General features: G+C 40.6%; 1 protein-coding gene across 11 annotated transcripts in view; it reads left to right on the top strand.

Moving 5' to 3' along the window:
* The window catches only part of TACC2 (transforming acidic coiled-coil containing protein 2), a 262,416-nt gene that overhangs the window by 222,995 nt on the left and 19,504 nt on the right, over positions 1 to 19,917 (top strand). For all 11 annotated transcript variants that reach the window (XM_061635785.1, XM_061635784.1, XM_061635786.1 and 8 more), the window contains 2 exons: positions 17,116 to 17,259; positions 19,381 to 19,457. In XM_061635785.1, the coding sequence (XP_061491769.1) occupies positions 17,116 to 17,259; positions 19,381 to 19,457 (221 nt within the window). The remainder of the gene's footprint in view (positions 1 to 17,115; positions 17,260 to 19,380; positions 19,458 to 19,917) is intronic.

The following is a 19,917-nucleotide window of genomic DNA, read 5'->3' as shown; positions in this document are numbered from 1 at the left end:
GGTTGCATTTCTCCCATAACTGAGTTAAAGGAGGTTCAAAGGTACACTTATTAAACTTCATATTGGTTTAGTTACACTAATATAGTTTTTAATATAGATAGTGGCCTGGTTCGCACATCATGCTAAGCAAACTATGGCGTAGCATGAATGCATGAGCGTGTGGCAGCTCGCAAATGAGATTGCACTGTCTTTGCTCCTTCCTCTTATTCTTCTGCTGCATTGTGCTCAGGTATAAACAGTGGCTTGGCTTAGCCAAACCATGGCTTAGCTCAGTGCAGCAGCCGACAACCAGGGCAGAGCAAAGCAGTCATGATTTCCTCTCCCAGAGCTCCCTTGATTTGGCTTAATGTGATGTGCAAACCAGGTCATTATAAGAGGAGCAGCTTTGGAATTTGCCTTCTAACAAATATTAGGAAGCACCTATAAAGGGATGTGTTTACAGCAGAGCAGTCAAGTGATTAAATAATGCCAGTCTGATTTTTAATCAGTTGAATTTGTATAATACACACCAAACCTTCAACACATACATATATATTGAGATACTGTATGTAATGAAATGTCAGATAATAATAAACAAAACCATCCACTTGTTAGAAACAAGAGCCATCTTTAATAATCTACCAAATAAAGCTTGGAGCCCTTGTTAAGTTGCAGCTTTGCAGATAATGCTAAACACTTTAGTCTGCGTTGATGAACTTTAACAAGCCTTAGCAAAGTGTCATGCTCACACAGTCCCCATTCTTCTTCATGCCCCAGTGGAAGATTTTGGATTAATTTAGTTTCCCTTTTAAAGAATCTCAGTTTAGTGTTACATTTGAACCAAGGATCCTGGTTTCAAAAAGAACTCTGGCCAGTTTCAGCTTATGGTTGCCAGATGTCTGGTATTCGGCCAGAGACTCCAGATTTTTGCTGCCCCCTCTGGGTCTCAGGTTGAGTCAGATTAATCTCCGGACTCTCAGCTTTCATTTTTTAAAAAATATTAAGTTTCTAGGTGGTCTGGTTCATGAGATATACACCAATACTTCATCCCACGCCTGCAACTTCAGTGAAATGATCTCTTAGCTGGCTGCTCTAAAAGCCCTTTCAGGTTTGTAGCCAATAAGTGAAGTCAGGGTTGTAATTGACAAGGAATTTCTGGGCCTCCAGGCAGTACCTAGATTGCATTGCAAATGTAGAAAACTGTTGTTTTTTCCTGTGTATCTGAAAATCTCATAAATTAAGTAAGTATATTCCTTTCAGCATTACCAAAAGTCTTTTTTTCTGTTGTGTGTAGGAGTCAAACAAGTTTAAATTTTCCTGTGCTGTTGAAGATGGCAGGTTTTGAAAACCTTCCCAATATGAAGCTTTAATCCAATACTTGCTTTTCTGGGAGTAAAGCTGCAATGCTAATCCCACGCACCCGGAGTAAACCCCGCTGAATTAAATAGGACTTACTTTTGAGTTAGACATGGTTAGAATTGTGCTGTAAATTAATGAGACTTTTGAGTGAACATAGCAAAGGTTTGTGCTTGTGTTGTAAATCTTTCTCTTCCCCTCCAATCTTATTTTTTGAAGCAATTAGGCACGGCTTACATAGCTATCACTGTTTTTATTATGTAGGAAACTAATACTGATGTTATTTTTTTTTTAATGTTCTGCAATGACCCACTGGTTTTGACAATAAACTATTATATGGGGATCTGTGTATTTTTACATCTCGTGTGTGTGTGTGTTTGTGTGTGTGTGTGTGTAGTCTTCCTAACAACCCTGTGAGGTAGGATTGCGATTGGAAACCAGGGCAGGTCACAACAAGAAATAAATCCCTTTAAAATCCAATAACCATAAAAAGTATAAACAGTTGCAAAACAGCTTAAAGTAGCATCATTCTGAATTTTGGATCGGATGAGTGTTCCTTATCACTTGGGGCTGCAGTTCCGTGCACGCTTTCCTGTTTGAGTAAGTCCCATTGAATACATTGGGACTTGCTTCTCAGTAAACAATCATAGGATTGCACTACAAATACCTTTACAGGTTGTGTAAATAATAAACATCTTTGGCAGTCATTCTTAAATAAATATTTCTTCATACTATGTCGTGATAAGTATCTGATTTCACAATATGGTTGTAAATTATTACTTCCTCTACATTTTAAGTGTGCCCTTCTTCCTTGGGGTGGTCATGGTTCCTCTCTGTTCTTTTCATCCTGCGGGGCAGATTAGGCTGAGAGATGGCAAGTAGCTGATGGACACCCAGTAAACTTTATAGCTTATTTCCATTTTTAAAAATTAATTAAAATGATTTACATGCAGGCAAAGTTTAAGTAGATCCACACAATACATTTAAAGCACATCCAACTTGCATTTAAAGTGCATGTCTTCCCCTAAAGAATTGTGGGAAGTATAGTTTCCCCCTCACAGTTATTGTTCCCACTACCCTTAACAAACGATAGTTCCCATGATTCTGTAGTGGGATTCATGTGCTTCAAATGTGTGTTTAATGAATGATGTGGATCTTCTCTAGGTATGCTGTGCATTCATTAGTGAATTGAATAGAACAATTTTAAAAGATACTTTTTTAAACAGGGAAAGGGCTGTAGCTCAGTAGTAGGGCATATGCTTTGCATGCAAAGGCCCAAAATTCAATTTCTGGAAAAGTCTATTGCCTTGAATCCTGCAGAACCAATGCCAGTCCATGTCATCAGGACTGAGCTAGATGGTATCAAATGGCCTGAGTCAGTATAAGGTAGATTCCTTTGTTCCTAAAAGTGGAAAGAGATGCAAGGGCCACAGGGACTCCAAAATTTATTTATGTATTTTATTTACAAGATTTATATACCACTTTATTGTAAAAAATCTCTAAGCGGTTCACAGAAGGAATTAAAACAATAAAATTATTGGCAAAAACAAAGGTAGGTATTTAAAAACATTCAAATTAATAAAACCAACAAGTTAAAAACAGATTTAAAAACACAATAGCTTCTACCTGCCTGGGTAGGGTTGCCTAAACAAAAATGTTTTTAGCAGGTGCTGAAAACAGTACAATGAAGGTGTCTGCCTAATGTCAATAGGAAGTTCCAAAGTGTAGCTGGTACACTAAAAGACTGATTTCTTATAAGAGCAGAACAAGTACTATGTGGCACCTGTAATATGGAAAAAACACCAGTTGGCCTCGTAGCAAATTGGCAACCAGTGCAGAGGTATTATGTGCTGATAAAGTATCACTGTTCAATCGTGCCACAGCATTCTGCACTAACTGCCATGCCTGGGTCAGGCTCTGCTGCATGGGGATTGTTGTGACCTTGGCTGACTGGCTTCCAGGATTTTTTTAGTTTTTGGTTAGGAATCCTGACTGGTTGTGGGATGCTGAGATTTCTGCCTTATAGGAATTTTGTTGTTGGTATGGTACTGCATTTAAGAAATCATCACTGTCCTTTGTTTTTGTTTTTCTGTTTGCATTTCATCTACCTTTAACCTCACTCCCTTACAGCCATAGAAGCAACAACAGTGGTTCCATGCGCTCGGCTCAACCCCCTTAAACCCACTGCTGATGCATCTTGTTGGCTGCATGATGATGTGTTTCTTGCCCAATAATAGTAAAAGAGAATTCACATATTGGGAAGTGTGGCTGCAATTGTTGTTCCCAAGCTGCTGTCTGTGTAGGTAGATCAAACCATGTATGTTTTCTCTCTGTCAGTTATTATTCATTAGAATTGGGTTGGCTGATGAAGTGAGTTTATAGCAGCCCACAAGGTAGACAGAAAAGGATAGAGAATCTTCTTACTGTTACTCATTTCTCAGACCTCTTTCTGAAGTGAAGGGCCAAATCTTTAAAGTAGTTTGGAGCAGCCATGTAAAAAGGTAGGGATAGGGCATTGCAGGCAGGGGGTTGCCAACCCTACTTGGATATGGACATCTCTGCAGAGGATCCCTAGTCAAGCTTTACCAACAGCACAATCCAAACCATATCAACTCAGAAGTAAGTCGTATTGAGTTCTGTGGGGCTTGGTAAGTGTTTAGAATTACAGCCTTCAAGGGCATGCGTCTTTACTCCTGAGTGTTCCTATGTAACATCTCCACAACACTAGGCTCCTTTCTTCCTACAATGGCCTTCTGGTGATTGGTCTGGCCTGAGGGCACTTAAACCCTTCTTGCCAGAAACAAGCAGGCTAGATTAAATGTTCCCTACCCAGGCTCTATCTTTTAGCTAAGATTTCTATCTTAATTTCCAATCAGAGAAATGTTTTTGTTTGAGTGGTATGTTCCAAGCAACTGTGGTTGATGCTTAATGTATCATGCTTAATGACATCACTAGGGTCCGCCCCTGTGACATCGCTAAGACCTACCCCTGTGACATCACTTGGGCCCACCGCATAACATCAGTAAAGCCCAGCACGTGACATCAGTACGAACTACCCCTGTGACATCAATAGGACCCGCCCCTGAAATCTCAGGGCCTAGGATGTTTCTGACCTGGCAACCCTAAGCCAGCTTCAAAGCATGGGTTTCTTTTAAACCAGGATTTCTGGTTCAATCAGCTCATCCATGTAGTTCTGATTTAGTAAAGGTTAATGATTCAAAAGTATTAAAAAAAACACAGCGTATTAAACATTACCTATAAAATGTGCAGATACTTTTTAGGAGTGTATTAGCAAGATGTAGAACAATTAGATGAGCATCTAATTAACTGCATTTATTCTAATTTGCAATATATATTATACAGCCACAAGAGTGGCTATATACGATAGCCAGCATGGAATTTTCACATTCCACAATGTTAAATTGAAAATACCCCCCATGCCATTCTGATGTTTCCCATACCCTCATTTCAAAACAAAACCTTACAAAACATATAGTCCTGAACTCAGAAACCCTTGCCTAACAACCCTCTAAATTTTCATGGTGATACACAAAACAATCAGAGAGAATTGACAGTTCAAATTCTAAAACAAGAGGGGGGGAAATCTAGACCCCATTGGGCTTTTTTCTGTCAGTGTTCTCATAATTTGTTGAAATTCATTAAAAATCAGCCATGTTTACAAAGTACCTGTAATCCTATTACTGACCTTGCCCCATACTCTGACCTTCATCTTCTGCAGTTTAAAATTTTTAAAAATGCCTAGCTGATTTTTTAATTAATTAAAGAAATTTGGCATTGGAGTCAATGATAAGTGCGGGCATGCTCAGTAAGAACTAACTGTCAGTGTTCGAAAAGCCAGACTTACAGATGCTCGGCTTGGCTTGGCTAGTCAGGAGGCCACACCCACGGCAGACATTTATTTCCCTTTAGACAGTCATGGCTTTCCCCAAAGAATCCTGCGAGGTATAGTTTGTGAAGGCTGCTGAGAGTTGTTAGGAGACTCATGTCCCCCTGATAGAGCTCCAGTGGCCAGAGTGGTATAACAGTCAGTCTCTCTTCTGGGGATTGAAGCTCTGTGAGGGGAATAGGGCATCTCTTAGCAACTCTAACCACCCTTCACAAACTGCACTTCTCAGGATTCTTTTGGGGGAAGCCATGCGCCTGATGAAGTAGAGAAGGTGCTTGCGATGATGCGGCCAGCAACATGTTCTCTTGACCCTTGTCCTTCTTCTAAAGCTTGCTGAGGGGGTCTCACCGAGTGGATCCATGGTGTGGTCAATGCATCATTGCAGGAGGGAGTGGTTCCAGCTGTTTTGAAAGAGGCAGTGATCCAACCGCTCCTGAAAAAGCCCACCCTGGACCCATTGGTTTGTGACAAGTACCGACCAGTTGCATTTACCCCCTTTTTAGGGAAGGTGATTGAGAGGGTTGTGGTGCAGCAACTGCAAGTACTCTTGGATGAAACAGATTATCTTGACCCATTCCAGTCTGGGTTCAGGCCTGGTCATGGGACTGAATCGGCCTTGGTTGCCCTGTTGGATGACCTTTATTGGGAGGACAGGGGGAGTGTGACTCTGTTATTCTTACTTGATCAGCAGCATTTCATACCACTGATCATGGTATCCTTCTGGGCTGACTTGGTGAGATGGGTATTGGAGGCACTGTTTTACAGTGGTTCCGATCGTATCTCCAAGGTCGCTCTCAGAGAATAGCATTGGGTGACTGTCTTTTGGCCCCTTGGCAGTTGTGCTGTGGGGTGCCGCAGGGTACCATCTTGTCCCCCATGCTGTTTAACATCTATATGAAGCCCTTGGGACCAGTCATCAGGAGATTTGGGGTGAGGTGTCAGCAGTATGCTGATGATACCCAGCTTTATTTCTCCGTAACATCTGAATCAGGAGAGACCGTGCAAGCCCTGGACCACTGCCTGGACTCAGTGGTGGGCTGGATGAGGACCAATAAACTGACTCTAAATCCTAGCAAGACGAAGGCACTGTGGGTTGGTGGTTCCCGAGTTCGGATAATTGGTCAGTTGCCTGCTTTGGATGGGATCTTACTCCCTCTGAAAGAGCAGGTCTGTAGTCTGGGGGTGCTCCTGGATCCATCTTTGTTGCTAGAGGCCCAGGTGTCCTCCGTGGCTAGGAGTGCTTTTTACCAGCTTCGGCTGGTAAAAGACAGCTGCGGCCATTTCTGGACTGGGATAGCCTGACCATTGTTGTCCACGCACTGGTAATCTCCAGACTGGATTACTGTAATGCGCTCTATGTGGGGCTGCCCTTGAGGTTGGTCCAGAAGCTGCAGCTGGTGCAAAATGAGGCGGCAAGACTGATCACTGGGGCAGGGTATCGTCAGCATGTCATCCCACTGCTGAAAGAATTGCACTGGCTGCCCATTTGCTACCGGGCCAAGTTCAAGGTTCTAGTTTTGGTGTACAAAGCCCTATACAGCTTGGGACCAGGATACCTGAAAGACCATCTTACCCCTTATATACCCAGTCGATCACTGCGCTCTGCAGGTTAGGGCCTCCTGCAGATACCATCTTATCAGGAGGTTCATTCTGCACAATATAGGAAGTGAATCTTTAGTGTGGCGGCACCTACCCTGTGGAATTCCCTCCCCTTGAATATTAGGCAGGCACCATCTCTGCTACCTTTTCGGCGCCTTTTGAAGACTTTCCTCTTTCAACAAGCCTTTTAAGTTGAGACCTATCCCAGTCTGCGTCTGTTTTAGAATTGCTTTTTGATATGTTTTCTTAACAATAATATGTTTTAACCCTTTTTAAAAAAGATATTTTTAAAGCTTTTTAAAAAAAATGTTTTTAACATTTTGTTTTAATGTATTTTAAGGTCTGTTTTATGATGTTTTGAAGTGTTTTTAGCGTTTCTTTTTGCCGCCTTGGGCTCCTGCTGGGAGGAAGGGTGGGATATAAATCAATCAATCAATCAATCAATCAATCAATCAATCAATCAATCAATCAATCAATAATGACTGTCTAAAATGAAATAAAGATCTGGTGTGAAATTCACTAATAGGCGCAAAAAAAACCACCTTGTGGTTTAAGAATATACCTATACCCAACAGATATTTCTGTCAAACTTTAAAAAGAAGAGAAAGCTACACAGGAAGTGAATTGGTATGTGAAAGACTAACCCAAATTGTGTTTGTATTTTTACAAATTTGCAATCTCAGAGAGTAGGTCAGGTCTCCTGCTCCCCTGGTGCATTTACTATAGCTGCCCAATTTCCCTGCTTTTTAAAATTTGATATAAATATCTGTTGGCTATAAGTACCTTCTTAAGACACAAGGATTTTTTTTGCCTATTAGTGAATAATTAGTGACAATCAAGATATGATATATTTCTGATTAATAATCCAGGAACCTTGATACAGTAAAAGCCCCTATGTTTAATCTAAGATTGATAGTTTCTTCTATCATGTTAGGCTAGAAGGGATACTTTTTTTTAACTTTCCACTTTAAGCCACCATTGATAAGGTCAATTTAAAAAATGATGGGTTAATCTTCTGAAAGATATGATGTCTTACAGTCGCTAAGTGCAGATTACTTATAATAGGATCTGCTGGAAGACTTTCAGCAACTTTAATCCAGTTTGATAGAGCAGCCTTTCCCAACCAGTGTGCCTCCAGATGTTGTTGGACCACAACTCCCATTTTCCTGACCATTGGCAATGTTGGCTGAGGCTGATGGGAGTTGTGGTCCAACAACATCTGGAGGGACACTGGTCGGGAAAGGCTGTGATAGAGGATAGAAACTAGACCAGATTTCTCTTGAATATCATACACTTTAGTTGTTTTATCTGAAATAGGGTGGGCCCTCCAAACATGGTTGGACTACAGCGCCTATCAGGCCCAGTTTGCATGGTCAGTGGCCAGGGATGATGGGAGTTATAGTCTAACAACATCTGGATTGTCACAGGCTCCCCACCCCTGATCTGAAAAATGAAAATCTCTGCATAAAACATGGCTCTGCTGGGTGGGGCTGATGGAGTTGTAGTCCAAAACATCTGGAAGACACCAGGTTTGTGAAGACTGAGATAACGTGGTTTGCACGGGAGACAGAGCTGCCTTTGTGCCAAAATAGCTGTGCTAAGTAGTGGTGGCTGGTGCTCGCTAAAAGTGGTAGGGAGGAAGGCATAGATGCCACAGTAGGTGGAGACTCCTGTGATAGGCGGAGTCATAGCTAATGACAGGCAGAGCTTATTACTTCTAATTTTGTCCCTATCCTCGTCTCTGCTGAGTTCTACAAGGGCAACACTGAGACTTTAGGGGAGGAGGTTGACAGGCAGGGCCACCCCTTGGACAGATTGTAAGCAGGAAGGCAGGCAGGTACAGGCTCAGGGCAGTCTGAGATTGCTGGGGCAGGGCCCATTTGTCCTAATAGACCTAATAGCTTCAACTGGTGATTAAGTCTAAATGTGCTTAATAAGAAGGATGATTTCTTTAATTGAAATGATATGGACTTGTCCCAAAAAAGGCCTCGCTTGCCAATTGTAGGACATTGGGGAAGGTGCTCTTTTTAAGTATTTGAGTACTATAGCCTTTAGAACTTTATACACTAGCAGTAACACCTTGAATTGGGCCGGTAGCTCTCTAGTAGCCTGTGTAGCACTTTCAGGACCAGTGTCACACTCCCATTGGGTTGCCCCATTTACCACCCTAGCAGCTGCATTCTACACTAGCTGCAGCCTCTGGACTACCTTCAAGGGCAGCCCCACACAGAGCACATTACAATAGTCGAAGCAGAAAGTTAACAGAGTGTGGACAACTGAGGCCATGTTTTCCTGGTGCAGGAATGCCTGTGGTTGGAGAACCAGCTAAGCTGGCCATAAGCATTCCTAGCCACAGAAGCACTTGAAACTCCAATGATAGGAATCCAGGTGTACTCCCAGATTGTGAAACTGTTCCTTCAGGAGAAGTGCAACCTCTTCCAGAACAGGTCATCCACCTAATTACCAGGCACAGGAACAGCCCACCACTACACCTTCATTTTACCAGGATTCAGCCTCTGTTTACTGACACCCATCCAGCCCATCACTGCTTCCGGACACCAGTACAGAGTCTCCTGATTCAGATGGAATGGAAACATAGAGCTGTGTGTCAGCATACTTTTGCTCCCAATGACTTCATATAGATGTTAATAGCATTGAAGACAGAATGGACCCTGGTGGAAACTCACAGCTCAAAAGCCACAGTGCTGAGCAACAGTCTCATAGTACTACTTTCTGGAAAGAACTCTGCAGTTAGGAGCAGAACCACTGTAATACAGTGCCTCCAACTTGCACCCCAGTGAGTCATTCCAGAAAGTCACCATGGTCAGTGGTGTGGAATGCCACCAAGAGATCTAGGAGAACCAACAGATCACACTACCCCATCTCTTTCCTGATAAGAGTTTATCAATCAAAGCAATCAAGGCTGTTTTAGTGCTAAAAGCAGACTGAAATGAGTCTAAAAAAGCTGCTTTCTCCAGGCATATCTGCAGTTGGCTAGCCGCCACTCTCTTGATGGAATATTAGACACTGGATGATAGTTTTCCAGGGAGAGCTTTTTCAAAAGGGGACACACTACAGACTCTTTGAACTCCCTCCTGTAGTTTAACTGCATTCTACTCATTGGAACCAATCAGACAATCCTGTCCTACTGGATTTTACCAGCCAAGATGGACAGGGATCAAGAAGGATCAGTGAAGTCACCTTCACTGCTGCAAGTGTCCTGTCAACATCCACAAGTGGCTAGCTCCAAAGATTGATAAAATACTCACAGGTGTTTGGCTACATTTTAATATGGTTTATTCCATTGACAGGTCTGCTCAAATTCCATGAAAGAAATTATAGTAATACTCGTAAATAAATAGTTCATAAGAAACTGCAACTTAAAACATTGCATTGTTCTTTGCCTCACAAATTCTGGATGTTACATCTGAACGCAGCATAAGAGATAGGTATAGTCCTCTTCCTACAGGGGAGCAGTGGGGCCTTTTAAAGAACCTTTGATTAAGGGCCAAACTAGATGTGATATTGAATGTATATTTGATTAAACATGCAGGTTTTTAAACATGCAAATTGCATGTTCAGGGAGCCAGTGTGGTGTAGTGGTTAGAGTGTTGGACAAGGCCTGGGAGACCAGGTTTTAAATTTCACTCAGCCATGAAGCTCACAGTGTCAGTTGCAGACCTTGGCTCAGTCACAGTCTTTCAGCCTGTGTCTCTCAACCTACCTCACAGGGTTGCTGTGAGGATAAAATGGATGAGGAGAACCATGTATAAACTTTGAGCTCCTTGGAGGAAATGAGGGATATAAATGAATAATAAATAAATAAATAAAAATAGGGGAGAAGGGCTGATAATGGTCAGGATCACAACAGGCATGGAAGGAAAAATTAGTCCTTCCCTGCTTTGGTCCTGAGGAAAATTTCTTCTCTAAAGCTGTAATTTGCATTGGGAGAAAATTAGCATCAACTGGAGCTTCCTTCCCAGTGCAAATTACAGCTTCAGAGGAAGGATTTTTGTCAGGGCCACAGCAGGGAAAGAGAGGATTAAATTCTCCTAACATGCCTGTTGTGATCCTGATAATTATCCCTTCCCCCACTGCAGCTGATGGTATTAGCCTTTTTTAAAAACCTACATATTAAACCTACAGGTACACATTTTACATTACTTCTAAACTGACCCTCATGTTTTGCACAATAATGGTTCTTTTGCATAGTTAAGAATATAAAATAAATTGGTATATCTTATTTATTTAACGCTAAATGTTTTGTTGGATTTGGTCATCTGTGTCTCTAATTTCATATAAATGCTCTCCTTGGTGCAAGAAAAGTAGACAGTAAAAAAGAAATGTGTTTGCTCCCCCCTCCCCAAAAAAAGCAAGAGTTCTGAATTCCTTTATCCTATGGAAAGAAAATAGCCAAGCCAACCTCCTAATGTCTTTATGTACATAATAGTTGGTAAAGCTTTTCGTTTGTAGTTTCCCAATTAAACTGACCTTGCGTGACTTTACACTGATCTGTTTGTTTGCTTAAGTGCTTAATAACCATTCTTAATTATTGTGAATTAATTTTGGACAGCTCTGTTACTCATAGCAAAAAACTAAACTAGTTTTTCCCAGATGGATTTGGGACATGAAGATTAAGGTACTCAGTAAGTATTGTGATCATATTCTTACAAAGCTATGTCCGCATCAACAGTTTTTCATGAGGCCTGCAATTACGATCCTCATCTGCAGAACCTTACTTAGACTGCTGCTCTTTAGCACTACTAGTAATAATAAGGTTAGTTCCAAAATAGAAATGAAGAACTGTGAACCATAAGTGGTTATTTTATACTAAAGGTTTATGAATAAGAAGAGCCTGTTGGATCAGGCCAAGGCTCATCTTGTCCAGCATCCTATTCTCACAGTGTCCAGCAAGATGCCCATGGAAATAAATCAAGTAGGGCTGACCAGAGAAGGGATGACTAAGTGGTGGCCCTCCAGATATCGTTGACCTACATCTCCCATCATTCCTCACTATTGGCTATGCTGGCTGGGACTAGTCCAACTTCATCTGGATCTGGAAGACCACAGGTTAATTATCTTGTTTTATAGGTTGTGGGTGAATACAGATGAGCATTTTTGACATGATATCTTACTACAGCATATGTGTAAGTCCTTTACCAATCTGAATTCTTCTGCCAAGTAGCAAAGAGAACTTTACTACCATTCCATACCCGATCAGTAATCTAGACAAGCAGGGGATTGGTAAATTCTCTTCACCACTCTACTAGGCAATGTAGGTTACTACATTGTTGTTGTTGTTATGTGCCTTCAACTCGATTATGACTTACGACGACCCTATGAATCAGCGATCTCCAATAGCATCTGTTGTAAACCACCCTGTTCAGATCTTGTAAGTTCAGGTCTGTGGCTTCCTTTATAGAATCAATCCATCTCTTGCTTGGTCTTCCTCTTTTTCTGCTCCCTTCTGTTTTTCCCAGGATTATTGTCTTTTCTAGTAAATCATGTCTTCTCATTATGTGTCCAAAGTATGATAACCTCAATTTCATCATTTTAGCTTCTAGTGATATTTCTGGTTTAATTTGTTCTAACACCCAATTATTTGTCTTTTTTGCAGTCCATGGTATGCACAAAGCTCTCCTCCAACACCACATTTCAAATGAGTAGATTTTTCTCTTATCTGCTTTTTTCTGTCCAACTTTCACATCGATACATATAGATTGGGAATAACCGTGGTCTGAATGATCCTGACTTTAGTGTTCACTGATACATCTTTGCATTTGAGAACTTTTTCTATTTCTCTCATAGCTGCCCTCCCCAGTCCTAGCCTTCTTCTAATTTCTTGACTATTGTCTCCATTTTGGTTAATGACTGTGCCAAGGTATTGATAATCCTTGACAAGTTCAATATCCTCGCTGTCAACTTTAAAGTTACACAACTCTTCTGTTGTCATTACTTTAGTCTTCTTGACATTCCACTGTAGTCCTGTTTTTGATTTATTTTATTATTTATTTATTACTTGATTTATATCCTGCCCTTCCTCCCAGCAGACCAGGGCGGCAATTTTGTGCTTTCCTCTTTAACTTTCAACAGCATTCATTTCAAATCATTACTGGTTTCTGCTAGTAATATGGTATCGTCTACATATCTTAAATTATTGGTATTTCTCCCTCCAATTTTCACATCTCTTCATCTTGGTCCAATCCTGCTTTCCGTATGATATGTTCTGCGTACAGACTAAACAAATAGGGTGATAAAATACACCCCTCTCTCACACCTTTTCCGATTGGGAACCAATCGGTTTCCCCATATTCTGTCCTTACAGACAGATTCTTTCCTTACTACCTTAACATGTGGTTACAACCATGTTATGGCAAGTTTCCACATAGTATATAGTAATTTCATCTGTATTTATCCAGTATTTTGCGGTACAGTACACTGAGAGAACTAAAACAAAGTGGGAATTCTGACAACCTTAAACTCAGAGCTTAGAATTCTGTAAACTAGTCGATTTTACATTGTAATACTATAATAATAAAAAATCATTTGTCTCATTTTGATTTTTTTTTTAAATTAAAGGTAGTCTCTGGTGGTCCTTCACCAGCTTAACTTGCCCACTAGGATTTATCAAATTACAAGTTTTATTTCCCTGGTGAATCAGGAGCATGATGTCTCCCCTAATGTTTGCCTTAACATCCTTGTAATCTGCAGAATGAGTTTATCTTTGAAAAGCTCTGACCGTCATCTCACTTTTGGTAACAAAATTAAGGCACCTTAATCAGAGTACCCCACCCCAACTGAATATTATAACAGCAATTAATTTGCATGTTTTCCCATTTCTAATAGTGTTATGCAATAGGCCGGAAGTGGGGAACAGGATTCAGCTGGGGTCCCAGATCTCAGTTTAGTTTACATTCACAGTGCAATCCTAACCATGTCTACTGTAAAGTAAATCACGTTCAGTTCTATGGGACTTACTCCTGGGTAAGAAAAGTTAGGATTCCAGCCCCATAAAAGAAACAGTTTGATAGAGAGAGGCAGAGAGAGGGGAGAGAGTTTGTGTGTGACCTCCCACAATACAATCCTAATCATGTCTACTCAGAAGTAAGTCCCACTGAACTCAATAGGACTTACTCCCAGGTAGGTAGGGCCCCTCTTTGTGGTGGGGGAGTAGCATTTCCCTTCCTGCCACTGATCGTAGGGAGGGAGCTGCACCCACCTGCTCGCCCTCCCCCCCAGCCATCCACCCATCATCCTGAGGGCCCCTTATTATGGTGGGGGATCGCAGGGAGGGAGCTGCCCACCTGCTCACCAGCCCACCCGCTTGCCCCCCGCCAGCTTGCTTGCCCGACCTCCCACACCTCTGCCTGCCTGGTAGGTAGGTGGGGCATGCGTGCATGTGCCATGGCCCAGGGTCGGCTGGTGCCCAAGCGCCCCGGCATGCCTGGGGCTGGCCCTGACTTTTTGATACTGAGCTGTAAATGTTTCCACTCAAACCATAAGAACCACAGCCCAGAGCTTTACCAGGAAATGCTTTCCAGGGGACACAGTATGTTACAGCGGGAGCAGCAGGCTGGAAAGCCTAGTCTGGTTATTATACATAAATAATCTTCTTCACATTTATATTTTAAGTTTAGTTCTGTGTGTGAAAATGCATGATATCCTCAAGAAGGTGTACCATGCCAGAAGAATCATTTCAGTTCAAATAATCTTTTAAGCAGCTTGTTTTTTGTTGTTGCAGCCCCCCTCCTCCAAATGTTTTCATATATAAACATTCAATATATTTAGATCTGCATTTACACAGATTTATCTATGTGTCAGTCCCATTGAAATCTATAGGACTTACATCTGATAGACATGTATAGAATTGTGCCATGAATGCCTGCATCAAAGAAAATCATGCATACTTTAAGAATAACAGACAATGAGAATTGCAATATTTTAGTAACTACCATTCTGATAGATACAGAAGTTGGTATTTTCATTTTAAAAGTTGGTGTTTTAGTTTCAAAAACTTAAGACACTGCAGGAAAAATGAAAAGAGTAAAACTACATGCTCCTTTCTGCCACAACTCTTTCTATTGAATGTAAGCCTTGATAGGAAACAGTTTCAGAAAGTATAACAGACCCAGCATGCCTTACCTTATTGCCTGTAAAAGGGAATTGCTTTGATGGCGTATTTAATACATGTCATTGAAGCCATTTTCTTTTCCTGGCAGCAAATATGTATATAATGGAGACTGTACAATTGTTGAACATTGCATATGAATAACTGTATGAGTGTACAGCTCAACTACTTTTGTATCCAGGTACACAGGCTGTACACTTGTTGAATGTTGTGTGAACAGGACCTTTCAGAAACATGTATATCCCCATGCTAGACCAGCCAGCTGCTTGCTTACTTTTCATTTATTTTAGTTATTTTGTATACCACTTATTTGTAAAAACCTCTGAGTAGTTTTGGCTCTCATTTTCTAGGATTTTAATTTCAGCATGGTGGATGGAACTGGCTCAAAATGCTCTTCTTGTTCCTTCATCTTCAGCAAAGATTTCTGGTGTTTTTTCCTAGTTACTCTATATGGCAGTTCAAAGTAAACATGCTTTAGCGACATAATATATTATGATGGGGTATATCATTAAATAGTGTTGGTGTGTATGCATGCATATATATATATATATGCATATATATGCATGCATTCTATGTTTTTGGTGTTCTTACTCCAGGAGCGGTACTGGAGCAGTGGCCTCTCATATGCCCCTGATGTCATGGGGATTTTTCTCTTTAAGTATTAAGAACTTTCTTAATGAAAGTCTTGATGGGCCATATAGCCAAGTATTCAATCTCTGTATTCTTAACAGGAAAGTGTATGGCAGGTGAGAAATTCATAACACATTGTTACCTGTATCTTAATGCCAAATTATTACAAGTGATGCAATTTCAGCTTCTGGTAGCCAGCATCACTGAGATAAGCTGGTGATCAGCATCATATTCCTGAACTATCATAGCCAATGGCTTTCGCTGGACTTATTGTTGACCAGATGTATTTTGTTGACCTTGGCTGTCCTGTTCTTGGCTTTTATGACATTAGCATGCATGTATGACAATCCTGCTATTATTTTCACCTAAAGAAGATAGAAATGTGAAAAAGGTGGGAAGAACAACTAGGAAAAGTCTGGAAGCCTCTGCGTTTGGCCCAGTCTGAATCTACATGTAGAAGGTTTTTTTTAGTTTCCACTGCATTTGCTCTTCCAATGCCTTGGCTTTTTTTAATCAACCCTGCTGGTAGTGCATGGTTCAGCAGATGCCAGGCTGAGTCCTATGTGTGGCTTGCCCTGCTGCACTTTACTTGCCATGAATTTAGAGGGATGATGGCAATCTTAGATTAGAAATACTGAATAGCAACTGAATGGGATTCTAGCACTTGGATGGCCAGGTAGGTGTAAACCAGGGATGTGCTAGAATTCTGCCCAATTCAGATTTGGTACTGAATTTTCCATTAATTTGTTTATTCTCAATCGCTGAGGATTGGATTTTAATGTAGTGAATCCGTCTCTAAAACATTGATAGTAAGAATGATAATTTATCACTATTTCTTTTTAAAATATCTATATTTTCTTCAAAATATCAATATCTTTAAAGGGATAGTTCCTTTAAAATAACAATATTAATATCAATATTTTTCCAATCCCTCCAAAAAATGGATTGGTAAAAGCAGAGGCTAGCAGATTACAGAACAAACTCAAGTCAGTGCATTGATAGAATGCTTTCAAACTGGCACCAGCCAACAGATCTCATCCCTAGTGCAAACCCATGACCTCGCTCTCAAAGCTGTGCTAGGAGAAGCTGCTACGGTCTCCAACTAACCCTAGTAAGAAAGCCTGTGTGGAGCTTATGTGTAGTTGTTGATGTACTTTTAATCCTGATTGTGCCTCACACAAAAAGATCAGAACCCCCAGGAGCATCTGTATTGCTCTGTATAATGGTTGTTACTCCAGAGCCATTAAACTATTACTAGGGGCTTAATACGAAAAAGCCATAAAACAATAAAAATAGAAAATACAATTAACTAAAGCAGTACTGTATAAACTCTTTCTGTTTTTAAGATCCATTCACATCTGCATGGTACCATCAAAGTTATATACAGATGAACATTTTCCATTCATCATAACTTCACATTTCCTCATTGTTTGTCCTCCTTTTAAAATAACTGAAACACTAGTGGGACATAGGGTTAATTGTCAGTGTTTTTCTTTCTTTCTTTTAATATGACTAGAGAGACCCTGCAGTCTCGGCTGATGTTTCCATCTGTAAAAGTGCACTGTACTCCCGGATAACCAGCTCAGAGGGAGAAAATACCTCTGGTTTGCTTTACCAGCAGCAAGACTTGGATTCCGCCTTGAGAGTTGCCAGAGAGGAGGTAATCGATAATCTTACATGGACAATTTTGTGGTTTTTTTATTAGTAAGCTTTCATAAGTGCAGCTGCTCTGAGGTTTGCACCCTCCTTTACAAAAATTGTTTGTAAAAAATAAAAAAAGTTATGAAGTTGAGCCTAGCCATGGTTAATAGCAGAAAAGGTCAAGGAATCATTCCACTTAAGCATAAGTTGTACCTCCCCACCTTTAACTGTAGCTCAGCATGATGTTCCATGGTTAACCCTAACTCTGGAATGCTCCTACCGTAGCATTTTAAACCTTAACAACTTAACTGAGAAGCCACTTATATTAGTCTGCACTGGCCCTCAGTTGTACACCTTGTTCTGATGTAAATTATAGAAAGCTGCCCCCTTTCACACATCAGATTATGTTGTATGATGATGTATGTGTAATGCCAAATGCTTAGCCTCTCCCTAAGCATAAGACTATTCAGTTTGAAATTTCAAAGAGATCATGAACACAGCTGGCTGCAGGGAAATGAAGTGTTTATTAAAGCAGGAGTTACAAACCAGAGCTCTCACTAGAAGCTAAAATGTATGTATGTATGTATGTATGCATGTATGTATTGGTTTATTGTGGTCAAAGACCCAAGAAATATAAAAGTTCACCAGCAATACAGCAACTAAATGATGAAACTGAGGTTATCATACTTTGGACACATAATGAGAAGACATGATTCACTAGAAAAGACAATAATGCTGGGAAAAACAGAAGGGAGTAGAAAAAGAGGAACACCAAACAAGAGATGGATTGATTCCATAAGGGAAGCCACAGACCTGAACTTACAAGATCTGAACAGGGTAGTTCATGACAGATGCTATTGGAGGTCACTGATTCATAGGGTCACCATAAGTCGTAATCAACTTGAAGGGACATAACAACAACATCTTTGCAAGTAATAAAGCACTAAACTGAAGCTAATGGCAAATGAGTCCTTGCCTCCCCCCTTGTCTATTAGATCACTATCTTCCCACCATTGAGGTAGCTGGTTCCCCCTCAGGTGATATCTCCTGATCCTGTTCTCGTGCTATCTTGGGCTTGAGAATGCAGGTGCATTCTCAAGGTTGCTTGCTTGTTTTGATTATCAGGCTACTTGTTTACATTAGCCAAGTGAGAACATTCATAAGCCAGTTAGCGCATCATCTCTTCAAACCTTGAGAAAGCCATAAACAAACCTACCTGACAGAGCAAAAGCATGGGACAAAATGCATTGTTTTGGTTACTGAGCAAAAACTTCCTAGACCCTGTGTTTTTTGAGCACAGAGGCATAGGGAAACTTCCCAAAATGCTATGACTTTGTCAGGGAGCCTGCATTTTGAGCTTCCCAGACTCCAATTCTAAGCAGTGACAGAGTACAAAAGCAATCAGCACCCCCATAAATCAGGGGTTTAGGGGCAATAATTAGGGGACAGAGGCCATTCATGTGTCATTTCTAATCTCCTCGTTACATCAAAATAATCTTCCAGTGACTGGCAATACAGTATGATGATGCTTTTTTGCTTGGGGGAAAAATCTTACACAGTTGGGACATGCATTATGCATCTCTGTGCAGGTATTTGTTTAGCCAGTAGAGAAACATACACATGCACCATATTCATTAGTTTATTAGGTTTATGTGCGTAGAAGCCGTTGATGAATTTTTGGCATAGCAGATTGATGCGAAGTTTACAACAGTGTTACACATGTGGAAAACAAGTGAGGAGCAACAGTTCTAGCATTTCCTCCCTCATAGTGTGGGTTATAATGTGAATGTTTGAAAAAGGTTAAAAAGAAAATTTAGTAGACTAGAGGATTATTTTATATGAGCAAGAATGGAGCCCAAATGAGGGCATAACTATGGCTCACATCACTTTTCTACATGTGCAACATGTGGTGAAAGGTCCCTCTCCACTCTTTGTAACAGTTTGCTGGTGAGGGAGAAACCCAGAAATGGATTTTGGCATGCTTTATTTTTGCTTAGCTGTTCCTGCTTTTGTTGTTTTAAAGAAGTGTGAAAAATGTTTGATTTGAAAATCTTCCTATGCTGTCGTTCTTTAAGATGTTATGCGACAAGATACTTTGTGTCTTTAAGATGATTTAACTGGTTTCTTTCTCTTGTAACAGATTATAGCTAAAGAAAGAGAGGTGTCAGAATGGAATGAGAAATATGAAGAGAGCAGGAGGGAAGTCATGGAAATGCGGTGTGTTTTATTCTTTCTATACCAATGCTTTCAGAAGAATTGCTCTTATAAAGCATCCATGTGTGAAACAACATTTGTGCATTTCTCCTATTCAAAATTGGTTGTGTTGGTGACTTCTTTTAATTTTTTTTTTTGCATCAGATCTTTAATAAAATTGGAACTGCAGGCAAAATGCCTTTAATACAGCGAAACCATATTGGTTGGCCTTGCACTGATTTTTCTTACAAAGGATTCTTGAGACCTGTTGCTATTAGCTGTTAGAATCTCCTGTAGATATGCTAGCAATATTCATATTCACAAAGTGTGCCTGAGAGTCCAAAGAAGGCTGCATCCACCCTCTGGATGTGTATTGTGTTGAGAATTAGACCATCCTTATCTGGATAAGGCAGGGTGATGTTTTGAATTACTTTTTCCTGTTTGTAATTGTGTATGTTTCATTTGATAAACAGTGGATGGTTTG

Source organism: Rhineura floridana, chromosome 7 (genome assembly GCF_030035675.1).
Source record: "Rhineura floridana isolate rRhiFlo1 chromosome 7, rRhiFlo1.hap2, whole genome shotgun sequence".
Classification (NCBI taxonomy): domain Eukaryota; kingdom Metazoa; phylum Chordata; class Lepidosauria; order Squamata; family Rhineuridae; genus Rhineura; species Rhineura floridana.
Note: the sequence above shows the minus strand (reverse complement) of the source record. Positions and strands in the feature narration are given on the sequence as shown.